This window comes from Lontra canadensis, unplaced genomic scaffold (assembly GCF_010015895.1).
Source record: "Lontra canadensis isolate GAN:19392208 unplaced genomic scaffold, GSC_riverotter_1.0 scaffold27, whole genome shotgun sequence".
Lineage (NCBI taxonomy): Eukaryota > Metazoa > Chordata > Mammalia > Carnivora > Mustelidae > Lontra > Lontra canadensis.
The window spans coordinates 17,276,361-17,290,949 of NW_022631021.1; the positions used below are offsets into that span (position 1 = coordinate 17,276,361).

General features: G+C 36.9%; 1 protein-coding gene and 1 non-coding gene across 3 annotated transcripts in view; both read right to left on the reverse strand.

Annotated features, from left to right (window-relative positions):
- Positions 1–13,702, reverse strand: part of FAM83B (family with sequence similarity 83 member B) — a 57,116-nt gene extending 43,414 nt beyond the window's left edge. Inside the window, exon 1 of one of the 2 annotated variants that reach the window (XM_032864507.1) lies at positions 13,207–13,702. In XM_032864507.1, the coding sequence (XP_032720398.1) occupies positions 13,207–13,662 (456 nt within the window). In that variant the 5' untranslated portion in view covers positions 13,663–13,702. Of the gene's footprint in view, positions 1–3,922; positions 4,003–13,206 lie in introns of those variants that run through there. The other variant, XM_032864508.1, reaches the window with a different exon arrangement.
- LOC116871794 lies at positions 938–1,044 on the reverse strand. The gene has a single exon (XR_004383506.1). It is a non-coding gene; the product is annotated as a U6 spliceosomal RNA (small nuclear RNA).
- Positions 13,703–14,589: the final 887 nt, after the last annotated feature.

A 14,589-nucleotide genomic window follows, 5' to 3' on the forward strand; every position in this document is an offset into this window, starting at 1 on the left:
GCCTTCAGCTGGGGTCATGATCCCAGGGTCCTGGGATGGAGGCCGGCATCAGGCTCTCTGCTCAGCAGGGAGCCTGCTTCCCCTCTCTCTCTCTCTGCCTGCCTCTTGGCCTACTTGTGAGCTCTGTCAAATAAATAAATAAAATCTTTAAAAAATACAAAAATACAAAAGTACAAAAATACAAAAAATACAAAAGTTATATAAAGTTTATAAATAAACTATTATTAAATTAAATATGGCTGTATATGATATTTTTGACACAAAGAGTTAATTTTTTAAGACCCTAAACTTGAGAGCACTTAAGCTCTATTAAATTTCCCAGTTAAATATTTGCATTTTTCAAGGACTTGCAGTTCTCTCTCTAGTATTTTAAACATGTAGAACTAAAAGTCTATACCTATACTCTGATATATATACATTAATGTCCATCCTTACATAGGTAGCATATCTATACCTAAACATATTCTCACATGTATACTATTTGACTAATATTCTAAACACAAGAATTTATCATTTTTAATTTATGCAGACAAAATTTCATTGGAATGATGGTTAAAATAATGTGTTTCACGACATGCATTATACAGAGAAATGTTGACAAAGGCATGAGAAGTTAAAATAATATACAGAATGGTTTCCACTCATAAACATGTTGGAAATACTCAAATAAGAATAAAATAAAACTAGCCATTAACTGATTCACTGAATGAGAAGAAATACACTTATTTTTATACAAGACAGAAAATTTCAAATAATTTTTTCTAAACATTTAAATAGTGATAGTTATCATTTTTCTAAATTTTTATTTAAATTTTAATTAGTTAACATACAGTGCAATATTGGTTTCAGGAGTAGAAATCAGTGATTCATCACTTACATACAATACCCAGTGCTCATCACAACAAATGTCCTCCTTAAGACCCACCCCCCATCCAGCAAAATTATGGAATGCTTCACGAATTTACATGTCATTCTTACATAAGGGCCATGCTAATCTTCTCTGTATTGTTCCTATTTTAGTATATGTGCTGCTGAAATGAAAACTATCATTGGTTTTTATTTTAAACTCCTTAATATATATCTGATATCTGTTTTTTTTTCTTAAATTCACCTACAGATTTTGTGATACTTAATCATACTAACGCATTCAAAATAAACTAAAAGGGACTTCTCTAATACAAGACAATGATAATTTTATGAGACCAACTCTCCTACGGGAAATAACAAGGTTCAGAAAAAAAAAATAATAGATGCAGCCAGTGTTTATGGAGCCAAGATCATAGATAGAAGAGAAATAACAAGGTAAGACAAATTTTTCTTGCCACTTTTTCACCTAACACTTTTACATGCTTGCCAATTCAGAGCAAGGCACTGATACTAAACAGTAAGTTATGGTGAAAACCTTTTAGCAATCTCAGGGGGATAGAGAAAACAAACAAACAAAACTGGAGGCCAGTACCACAAAGGGAAAAGAACTTGATAATCTGTAATCACAGAGCAAAGGGAATCATAATAAAGTGAACTCAAGATTCCTTGTATTGATGCCCTTGAGACACTTGCCAAATCCAAAATTTCTGCCTGAGTAAAAGGATAAGAAACCAAACAGAAGGAAGTTGGTAAGAGGGGAAAATGCTTAAGAATGATTTTGAGAATCACACTGGATTTCAGGTTCTTCTAAGAGAAGAGGCCCCTGTAAACAACTTCAGTGTTTAAAGGAGATCCCAGAAGTGTTACCCTAAGGGTAAGGGAAAACTGGAGATAAATCACTATTCTGAAAGACTAAATCTCAGCCTCATTATATCCCAATCCCTATCTGGGGGGTATCTAATCTTACTTTAGCTGTCAAATCAAAGAAAACTAATTCCTATCTAATGGAGACCACCTCTACATTTTTTTATACTAAATATTCAGCATTCAATCAAAAAGTCCCAAGTAAATGCAAAGACAGACCAAATGAGCAAACACCAAGAGAAAAAACAAAAAATAGAAACAGACCTATAGGTAATCCAAATATTGGTATTTTCATAAACAGACTTTAACTGTTTTTTAGGCAGTCAAGAATTACATGATTAAAAAATATCAATACCAAAATTAAGAACTCAATGGATGAGTTTAATAATAAATAGTACTCAAATGAAGGATTAGTGACTTAAAGATAACTATATAGAAAATATCCAAAAATTAAGTAGAGCAAAAACTATGAAAAATACAAAAATAAACATGAAAGTTATATGGGATGTTTTAAATAAAGAAACAATGATGTATACCATGCCTCGAATTAGAATTAGAATTAAAATCAAAGGACAAGTACAAAGGTGGCAATATCCTAGGAGATGACTAATCATTAACATGGATTTTTAAAAACTGTACAGGAGACAATACAGGAAAAGAAGCTGCAAGTGGGGGAATAACCATTACAAAATTAAGAAGGAATAAGCTACCATGGCATGCCCAGAAAATGGCAGTTCAATAAATCTGGAGTTTAAGGTGATTGATGGGAGGAGGAAAGAAGATAAAGCGCAAAGGTAAGAACGCATCAAGAGCCTTATATACACCATGCTTACTGAGAGGGACTTTATCTGGTAGACAAGCAGGAATCAAGTGTGACAGGACCTGCCCAAAAGCCTGGTGAGAAGAGAACTCAGCTGGTCTACATGGTACCAGCATGGAATGACCTATCAGAGGTAATACTGATGGTTATGTGTTCTGTTTGGACTCCCTGCTGGGGCTCAAATACCAGCACTGCCATTTCCTACTTCTAAATCCTAGTATAAGTTCTTTGATCTCTTTGTTCTCACCTCTGAGAGGAAGCAATAGAGCCATCTATCTTCTAGAGTGGTTATGAATATGTTAATACAAATAAAGAGCCTAAAACACTGCCTGGCACATGACAATGAACATTAGATATTATTAATGTTGTTGAGAAATTTAGTTCTCCTTCCCAGTAGAGAAGTAACATAATATAAAGCCTGATTAATGGAGGGTTGCCTGGGTGGCTCTGTCGGTTGAGTGTCTGACTCTCGATTTTGGTTCAGGTCATGATCTCAGGATCCTGGGACAGAGCTCCACATTAGGCTCCTTGTTCAGTGCTGAGTCTATCTGACCCTCTCCCTCTGCTCCCCGCTTCATGTGCACATGCTCTCTAATAAATAAATAAATAAAATCTTAAAAAAAAAAAAAAAAAAAAGTCTGGTAATGGAAATTGAGAAGCCTGCATACTATCTGCCCTAATAGCTATTAATCAGTTGGGTGACTTCAGACTTTTGGATTTTCTCAATTTCCAACTGCCCATTTGTAAAAAGACTACATGGTTCACGACTCTTTATTTTTTTTATTTTTTTTTCCAGTCACTGCTCCAGGATTTCAGCAGGCTTCAATATGATTACTATGAAACAGATACTGATTTTTGTTCATGATTATGGATTTTCCAGTAGCACCTATTGGATTGATATTTAGCCAAATGGCAATGTTTCTGCTTTTCACATTTATTTACTTGTTTATAATATCTGTTTGAATTCTTAAGGGGGAAATTGAAAGGTGATTATTAATAAGAAAATACAGCCCAAAGGAAAATGTTAGCTTGTGGGGAAAAAAATGTGTACTGACTACTATTTTTCTGCTTTTAAAGCTTTGCGAGTCAACTAATTATGGAGTGGCTGATGATTACACAAAAACAGTTATGAAGCTTTGTACCTATCTAAAGGAATATTACCATGAGACTCTCATCATATCAGCGCTGCTGATATGACAGGAGGGGTAAGAATGGGTGGGGGGAGCAGGGATCTGCCCTGGTGAGGAGCAGCATATCATCACTGACATTATTTACAATTGCCAGCATATGGTGTACTAAAAAGCAGACTGCCTTTTAGTGAATCTTCTTGCTATTTTTAAATTCCCTAGAGATAATGAACTTCCTTATTACCTGCATCCAGGCCAGGCAGCTCTCACTGTTCCTGCTTTGTGATGCCACTGATTATCAGTACAGGAAATCAATTATTTTATTATGGGAAAAATCCTAAGTGAAAAAAGTGGGAGGCAAATTTTTATACATAATTTCAAGTATGATCTCAAGTATATCAAGTATATCAACATTCAATTTCAGAGATCTACAGAAGGTGTTACAATGTATACACACACTTATGTGCATATACTTCCCGATCCATCCGCTTCTCTTACAAGGAAGAAAACATCTAGATTTTATTTCCTTTTCTCTGTCCCGTGTTTTTCCCTGTCTCATGACTTCCTACTGGCCACAACCACTGAACTTGTTTTGAAAGACCTCTACAATTTGATCCCAATCTACCCCTCCCACCAACCCATGCCTTTTTTTCAAAACCACACCACATTCCCTATCTGAAAATGCCAAATTTATCCACCCAAATGACCTGTGAAAAAAGTAACCTCCCAAGTGACAACTTTCCAGTATCTTATTCTGTCTTTCACTCATCTGACCCAGCATATGAGAGTTGCAAAATAATTGCCTTTGGGAGCCTCCACGTCTCAGCAGGTTATGTAAACTCCTGCTTTATCAGGTCCTGTGTCAGCATCCAGCCAGCCAGTCTTCTTATCTCTCACTCTGTATCTGCCCATTACTTTGTATCTGAATCTTATGTAAGTTACTTTTCATCCCTCACCTACACTGTCTTCAGGATCAGGACTGATCTCCAAATCCAGTCTCTCTGTGTTTGGATTCAGATGTGATTCCTGAATAGCTTTTCAGACATGTCTGTAGGTGTTGGTGGCTAGGTTACTGATCAACCATCCTGGGGAAGTGGTGAAAATAGGAACTTCCAGGCCTCTGTAACCTGGTCTCTGTACTTCCTGATTCCAAATCTCTGATGACTGACGCCACCTTCAAACGACAATGCCATCATTCCGATTGCTCAGGCCAAAAATTCTGGAGTAATTTGATATTCTGTAACTTATTTCACACCTACATTTACTGTCTTCAAAATATATCCAAAAACTAACCAACACTGCTGCCATCCTGACCATCTAACACATCATCATCTCACACTTGAATTATTTTCAGAGCCTCTGATGTGCTTATTCTTGAGCCCAACAGTTATTTTCAATGTTGAAGCCAGATGAACCCTTTAATATAGCATATTTGAAATTGATTATATCTTTCTTTTGCTGCTCAAAATTCTCCAGTGGCTCCCAATTTTACATAGAGCGTAACAGTTTATGCGGGCCTCCGGGTTACTTCTCTGAACCCACCTGCTCATGTCCCCGTTTTCCTGAGTCCACCAACTGGCATCCTTAATGGCATCCTTTAACAAACAGGAAGCCCTGTCCCTGCCCTATAGCCTACCCTATGTCTAGCCAGCTCTGCTGCAGAGATATGCATGGCTCATTTCCTCTTTCTTCAACTGTTGCTTTCTTGGTGAAGTACCCTCTGAGCATGCTATTTAAAATGCAGACTAACACCATTACCACTCTCAGTCCTCCTGACCCAACCATATTTGTGCTCAGTTTTTCTTTTTCTCCATAAGCATTTATTATGCTTATTATCTACCTCATTTGTACATAAACTCCATTCATAGGCAAGGTTTCTTATATACTTTATGCTCTTCTGTATCCATAGAATTTAGAACAGTACTTGACATACAGTAGGCATTAAATATTTGCTTGAATTAATGAACACACTGTCATATTTTTTTTACCTATAAGGTTGGGCAAAGACTGACTGATCCCCCTCACAGCTGAAGCCTGAAGAGGCCAAAGGACAACATCATTATGTGACTGTCCCTTCTCTTACTTCTTCAAATTTCCCCTGCATTTAAACTCAAGAGAACCCATTTCTTTTTAGTGCCTTCTGATGTAGTCTGCATCCAAATCCTACATCTCATCAACTTAATCATAACCTTCTGTCAGTGGCTGGCACATTACTGTGACTTTTTTTTTTTTTTTTTTTAAGATTTTTTATTTATTTGTCAGAGAAAGAGAGAGCAGAAGCATGGAGAGCTGCAGGAAGAACAGGCAGACGGAGAAGTAGGCTCCCTGTTGTGCAATGAGCCCAATGCAGGACTCGATCCCAGGACCCTGGGATCATGACCTGAGCTGAAGGCAGATGCTTAACCAGCCGAGCCACACAAGCATCCCACATTACTGTGACTTCTAATAGCAAGCCCATAACGGCTTTGCATTTGGTTCACTTAGAAACCAGTGCTTCTACATCTCCACCATCTAGTGTTAATCCTAGGGCCTCTCCACCATATCTTCTAATACCTCCATTTAGGAATAGGATGTCATCACTGCTTTCTAATTATGGTCATTTTGGAGTCATACCTATCATAAAAAAGCAGATTATCCATCAGTAAAATATGGATGATAAAAGTATGTAATTGACAGTATAGTTGTGAAGGTCACTTTAAGGTAATGCAGGTAAAGTGCTTAGCACAGTGCCTAACACATAGATGCTTGGTATATATTACCAGATTACTAGATTACATAACAGAAATCCATTACTCAAAACCAGATCCCATTTTTAGTCCTGATGATAAAAACCAACGATTTTTTTCAAGATAATTTCAAGAGTGAATAGTTTAAAAAAGAATAATTAATATAGGGGTGCCTGGGTGGCTCAGTGGGTTAAAGCCTCTGCCTTCGGCTCAGGTCATGACCCCAAGGTCCTGGGATTGAGCCCCACATTGGGCTCTCTGCTCAGCAGGGAGCCTGCTTCCTTCCTCTCTCTCTGCCTGCCTCTCTGCCTGCTTGTCATCTCTGTCTGTCAAATAAATAAATAAAATCTTTAAAAAAAAAGAATAATTAATATAAAAGTATACACCACAGAATGAATCTGTGGCAACTATGAAAGGGCTGCCTGCCTTTAAATCCTTTAAATACAAAATGTCAATCTGGTGTTACAGCCCTCATCTCAAAAAGGCTCCCACAGCAAACCGCCATTACATTTTACATGTCATTAGAGGGACAGATAAGTAAAAGACGGTAATATACTCTTATTCTCATGAAAGTGAACTTTTGATAAGAGGCCTCAATGTGCACTTGAGGTCTTAACCTTATCTCATTTAGCCTCAAGGTATGTTTCATTTATTACATTTTAAACAAGAATGCCTACAAAGTCAAGTTATCTTCCCTCTGCCCATGTTCTTTTCACCCCCTGCTGGAATGGAATACCACATGCCTTCTTCTCCTCTGCAGTTATTTTTCTAGCTTGGCCCTAAACGAATCTGAGTTTGGGCACCTGGGTGGCTCAGTCTGTTAAATGTCTGTCTTCCGTTCTGGTCACAATCCCAGAGTCCTGGGATGGAGTCTTACATCTGGCCTCTGGCTCAGCGGGGGAGCCTGCTTCTCCCTCTGCCTGCTGCTCCCCCTCCTTGTGCTCTAATAAATAAAATCTTTACAATGAATGAATGAATGAACGAATGGATGAATGTGTGTTATGTGTCATGTATGACATGTCAACTACCTCAACTCCATCCTCACAGGGAGCCTATGGAGTATTAGCAACTCCATTTTACAGGTGGGAAAAATAAAGCTCAGAGAGTTTGTAGTATAATAGATAATACAAACAGCTGTTTGAGCTGGGATTAACCCAGCTCTAACTGACCCCAAGATTCAGAGCCTTCATACCCTGAAGCCTCTTAAAAAAAAAAAAAAAAGCATTATTCGAAATTTGGGTAATTTAAAAAGAAAGAGAAAGAGCAAAGAAGCTACAGTATTTTGTCCATGTAAGTTTTCAAGTCAACAAAGAAAGCCCAAAACTTGATCTTGCAATAAGGTCAGAGTCCCTACATGCTATCTTCTCTCCTCTCCCCTCCCTGAAGCAATTGTGTTAAAAACTGTATACTGTATCATCAGACTTACTGTTAATAGTATAGGAAGGGAGCAGGTAAATGAACTGGGGAGAATGTGGAAAGTGTTCTCTCCCTGTATGGCACAGGAGCTCAGTGCAGAGAGCAGACTCCGAAACAGATACAGCAACAGTTCACACAGCAAAGCCAGTGCATTTTTAACAAGATCTTGCCCTCTCCCAATCATACACACAAATGTCAGAGGATAAAAAATGTCATTAAATCTGACTACACAAACACTTCCTGGGGGGAAAAAAAAACACAAAAATACAAATTTTGACTCAAGTTCAAAGAATGAAAAGATTCACAGTGAGAGCTGCAATAGGGAGGGCAGAGAGGATAATCTTAATAAAAATCAGGAGCATCAGGGCAGTGATGATCCTAACCTAATAAAAGCCCTGATAAATATATTAATATCACTTAGTGGGCAGGATATGACCACAAAGTCATGCAGATGGAAGTGACACACTAGGACACAAAAAATTATTCATATAATAGACTAATTCAGCAAGGAGTATAACATTGAAATAACCGTGAATTGGTAAGCACTGTTAGAGATCTGGACAGAAACACTAGATTTTAAAAAACACCGAAAGGCTTTGCTTCCTATCTTTCCCTACATAAATGAAGATACCTGGGGAGGTACCATGACCTGTTCAGTCTCTGACTAGTTAGTGGTAGACCCCTGATAACAGAGCTTCTAGTCTAGCACTACCTTTACAATGCCAGGCAAATCCCAGGAAAAGCCCCATGGACTGTTCACCTTCCCATTTGTGGCCATGGGCCAATTGTTGGTTAATGTTTCTCTGTATTACTAATAGCTCCCCAGGCCATAACAGCCACACCCAACAGCAGTGACTCAGGATAGAGTACTGAACACCTCAGGAACTACTCTGTCCTAATTCTCACTAGATTCATGCTTACGTGTCTTCTTGAGTCCCTGTTTCACAAGATTAAGATTCATACCTCACAGAAGATAGCTAGCCTAGAATAAGGAACCAGATGAAAAGAGCATTCTGATTAAGCATTCCCATATTGAAGACTATCAGAAATCATAATTTTTGGGATATCCGCAGAGAGACTAGAATAAAAATTACTTTAATGAAAGATTACTTTTTAAAAGTAATTAGAGAGGATACTTTCATAAGAGGTGTTCACAGTAATTAGGAATACATGCATGTATCATCTTGGGAACACCTCTTTAGAGACAAGTAATTACCTGGGAAAAGTCTTGCTAGATGCTATCAGATGATATAGAATTGACCTGAATATAATTATGGCAACCACATAGAGAAAAATAGGAAGGAGTTAGAAAAAAGAGCCAGTCAATAAAAATATGGAGCATTTAGGGCACAAGTAAGAAGTTATTCCTCAACAGGATTCTGAGCTATTTTCTGGTATGGAAAACAGACTTAGCATCTCCATCTCCAGTGGATGCATATTGTCTCAATAGGATTCTGAGCTATTTTCTGGTATGGAAAGAAGTTATTCCTAATTGGATTTTCCCAAAGGAAAATTCTCTAATGACAAAGTAAGCAGACATATAAAGAAAAAAACATACAAAAGGAAAAAGCAAGAAAATAAAACAAAAAACCTCTATACAACTTTTTTTCAAGTTTTTTTTTTTTTTTTTAATTTGACACAGAGAGAAAGAGCAGCAGAGGGATAGAGAGAAGCAGACTCCCCACTGAGTAAGGAGCCCAATGTGGGACTCAATCCCAGGACTCAGGGACCATAACCTGAGCTGAAGGCAGACCCTTAACTGACTGAACCACCCAAGTGCCCACCTTTATAAAATTTCTGAGTGACAACTGGCAAAAATAAAATGAGTAAATTAAAAGAAAATCTATGGATCTTTGAAATACTATAAAGATTATATTTTGCTTGTAAAATAGAATGATTCAGAGACTGTCTCACTTGAGATAGAAACAAGAGCATATAAATCAGTGAAATTTAAAAACAAAGTATTGCCAATAAAGATAGATATGATATAGTTTCATTTTTATTTCCTTTTTCAAGGGACTAGAAGGTTAATTTGGTAGTCAGACTTCCAATGCTTGGACCTCTAAGAGAAGTGTTTTTTGGATTCTTTTCATTATTTTAAAATTTTTCCATGATTTATTTATTTATTTAAAAAAAATTTTTTTGTAAGTACTGTCAATTGCAAACAGGACAGTGAAAATGCACTTAAATTATTCTCTGAGATCACTTTCCTTGGGTTCTGCTTTGCCGGTTCCTTGACCTACTTGTTTGGCTTCATATCTCAATAGTTTCATAATGTTGATTAAAGAATCTCCCTAAGAAATCTAAAGCCAAGAAAATTTGTTCTATTCATTAAAATATATATTACTCAAACACTTTATGGAAAAAATACCATCTTCTTCATAATGCCATGACAATTCACTGAGTTATCCAATAAAGAGAATTTGCCTTCTGAAAATAATTTGAAAACAGAAAGTTGACCCTGATAATAAGCTTCCTTTGATTCCAAAGATTATAAGAACCTGACTTATCTGCTAAGTAAATAACAGTCATGAAAACCACACTGATGAAATTTTACTTCAAAATAATATTAGCTCTTCTTATTTTAGATTTTTTTTCACAAGACTTTGTCCAGTTACAGGCTAAATAGTGTAACATTGTGTAAAAATTAGTTCAATAACTTTTTCTTTTCTGGAGTATTGGATCCTTCAAAAATCATTAAATAGACATAGTGACACACAAAGATATTTCCAAAAGACTGGAGAAATACATGTAACATACATATATAGACCACTTGACCTCAATATTTAATGCATCTTCGCAGAAATCAAAATGTTCCCCAACACTTTTGGAAAACAAAACAAAACACTATGTTATCTAGTACGATTTATATTCAAATGCACAAGGTTCAAATAATTCTTTCTTGGAATATATACACATAAAATCCAATAAAGGTAAAATTCTCCTAATTTCATGCTCTTCGATTTTGTGGAAGAGAAGTAGAACATTAGATCACTGTTTTACAGTATGGACTTCACGTTTCTCATCTTGCCAATGCAAGTGGGAGCTCCCAGCAGACAATGACCAGGCAAAGGATATTACTTTTAGAGGCTCACTAAGTAAATAGCCATCACATTAGAAAGAAAGAAAAAAACACATCAAACGGTCATGACGGATGTTCAGTTTCCAGTGAGTGCTAGCCCACGAACTTAGGATATCTCCTGAATTTCATTTTCTACCACAGAAATACAATGCTCCAAAGAAAACTAGCTGTGATGTAGGCTCATGAATTCATAACTAAGTTTACCATAATAATAATCTTAGTCTTCAGTGATGTTTCAAATTTTCAGTTTTTATTATAGTCCAAAAACATACTGTCTCTTGAAACAGAAATGAGCAAATGTTATAGTACTTGATATCTGTTATTCTACCTTTACAAGGATTCATATATATTCTTGGCTTTTGTTCTATTGTTTTACAAAATACAATTATATAATGTGTCCACAGAGCATAGGATGGTAGTGTTAAAAATACTCGGTGTGCCTCAGTGGCTCAAATGGTTAAGTGTCTGCCTTCGGCTCAAGTCATGATCCCAGAGTCCTGGGATTGAGTCCCACATTGGGCTCCCTGCTGTTTCTCTCTCCCTCTGCTGCTCCCCCTGCTTGTGCTCTCTCTCACTCTCTCTGTTAAGTAAATAAATAAAATTAAATAAATAAAATTAAAAAAAAAAAGATAAAAATACTCATGGTTCAATTCAGAAAATTGAACTAACAGTTTAATTCATTCAGTAAGTTTGGACACCTACCATGTGCCTGCTTTTATAGGTAATTTTTAACAAATAGACTAGATTAGTACTTTCTTTCATGTAATACCGCTAAGTTTATGGCTAAAAGCCAGGTTATTTGAGTTCAAAAGGCATGGGGGTGGGGGAAGTCACCTTACTTTTGCAAAGTCCACAGTTGACATTAGCCCCAGAACACTGCGTTTCCCTAACATGATTGGGAGGCTTTTAGTTGCCTATCTTGCAAACAATAATGTCACTGAGAATTTCAAGAGTCTTATACTTCTGTACTTCATAAAAGCAAGCTTTTGGAGCATTTCCAGGTCTTAGTGACATGAAACAAAGCAATGCCATGTATGTGTGGATCCTCAGGTCCCTTTTAGATCTACATTTCTATATTGCATGGCATCTGTAAGAAACAGATACCTTAGGGATGCCTGGGTGGCTCAGTTTTTGAGTGTTTGCCCAGGCCATGACCCAGGGTCCTGGGACTAACCCTGTTTTGGTCTCAGCTCCCTGCTCAGCGGGAAGCCTGCTTCCCCTCCCCACCCCAACTCCCCCTGCTTGTGTTCCCTCTCTTGCTGTCAAATAAATAAAATCTTTTAAAAAAGAAAAAAAGAGAGAAAAAAACAAACTTTATAGTGTAAAATCATAACTCCTTAACGATTCATTTTAAAACTCTAGGTTGGGTTCAATAAACAGCTTAGGTAATTTTGTTGTCATCTCAAAATTGTCTATCATGGTACTGATTACCTAGCAAACACTCAATAACTTTTACTTGATTGATTTAAAGAAAATTTCTACAGTTTTATTCAAGCCCTAAAAAAGAATTTCTGAGATTTATAAAGCAATATAAATATTTATAAAGAGCACAGAGGCCTAAAATGCTAAGTACTTCAGGACCTTACCTCAGAATTTTACATTGTCATGCCTGATTTTATACTGTTTCCACACAACTGAGGAAATTAATAAATAAATCTATGGTTTATTTAATAGCGCAAACTATGTCCAGAGCAAAAATCAGGGTTCAGTCCTTTTGAGGACAAAAAAAATTTCACCAGATTTCCCAATAACATATTTCCTTTCACAGATTAAGGAAAACGTGAGTGCTTTTAATTCAATGAATGTATCACATCAGCTTGTTGCCAGTTCATATACCCTCGCCTTCATAGGCAGAAGAAGGTACATTAAAAGACAGAAATCTCCTGTAGCAGGGACCTAACCACTCTGTTAAATATACACAAGATATGGGAAGTACAACCCTCCTATGTACTCATATGTGTATCTTCTGAGAATAATAGGCATGGTCCACACATACAGAGATTCTTTAAACATACCTGCTATATTACTCTGGTGCATTTTCCACATATTTCATATTTTTCGTTTAGAGTGGAGTGAATAAGTTACAGGGATGAAAAGTACAACATAGGGAATATAGTCAATGGTATCATAATAGTGTTGTATGGTGGTAGAGTTAGTACACTTGTGGTGAGCACCAGATAAGGCAGACTTGTTGAATCAATACGTTATACACATTGAAACTAGTGTCACATTGTGTGTCAACTCTACTTCGATGAAAAAAAATTCACTTAAAAGAAAAATTTCATTTAGAAATGAAAATATTACCTTTCTTGCTTCTTTGATCATCTTCCGAATAGTTTCCTTAATTGTAAGTAATTGTGCTCTCGGTGGATGAAAGAGGAGGTCTATATGGGTGCCCCCCAAGAGTCCTGGCATCACATACGGCCAGCCCAAGTCAAGATTTGGAGCTTCCACATCGGACTCAATGGGCCAGTAAGTCCCTGAAGATGAGGTATCGTCGTAGGAGTTATCAGTACCGTGAGCCGTAGTTTGTGCAACTTTCTGGACATTTTTCAGAATATAATTAATTTCTTCCTCAGCTAGAAAGTCTGATACTCGTTCCTTGGCAAGAAATTCTTGGTATGCTTCTAACCCATGTTCAATGAGTGCATCAATGGCTACTCGATACCATTCCTTGTAGTGAGGCTCAATGTAATTGTCTGATTTACACTCATCATTCAATGAGGACAGCATCGATGAGGTTTCCATGATTCCAAGCATCTGACAACAGCACTTTCAAATGTCCATTGGTGCAGTGATGAGAGGTTTCTGGGTATCTGAAAGGAAGGACATGAAGATCAGTTAGAATTCTGTAATGGTATTTTTTTGAGATCCACATCAACCAACAGTTTTGCATTATTCATTTCCACGACTGACAGTAACTCGATATGACATACACTTCACATCCAAAGTGTCATTAATTGCACCATAATTCACATACATGTTACAAATAAGCTAAACAGATTTCCTTTTACAAGCCACTAGTTGGTTTTCCTTTTCCAAGGTACCTCTACTTACTGTTTCTCACTTAAGAAAAAACACCTTCCTTTCTCTGACATCCAGAAAGGTCACCTTTCTTCATTTTAATCTGGGACTATACATGGTCCTATCAGTTTCTATACATTTTCTTCATTTGGGTTTTACAATATTTTAAAATAGAATGCAATCAGTACCTGGCCATCCATGAATGTAAGTTTTTACTAGGTACCTGTTATGCATATACTCACATACTAATGGAATATAGAAACCAGAAATACTTGCCTTCCAGAAATGTATTAATTAGCTGAAGAGCCGAAACATACACACAAAACTGTTACCACTTTGAACAAAGCCATATATTGCTAAGGGCCAAAATGAGTACTGCCTATAGTCAATGCTTTCAGATTAAAGCAAGTAGAAATCAATACAGAATAAACTATTTACGTATATCCCTGTGCAGGACATAGGCTTCAGCTGAACCTAGGGTAATAAGTAAGAATGCGATCAGGCAGCAAGGAATGTTTTAAACCCACACAAGAGTGAAAAACATAGCAAAAGCACGGAACAGGTATGAGCTTGATATATTCATGAATTAGTTAAAAACAAAAACCAAACTGCTGGAAAGCAGGCTCCTTTCACTAGGAACAAACGGGACAAATTTGAACAGAC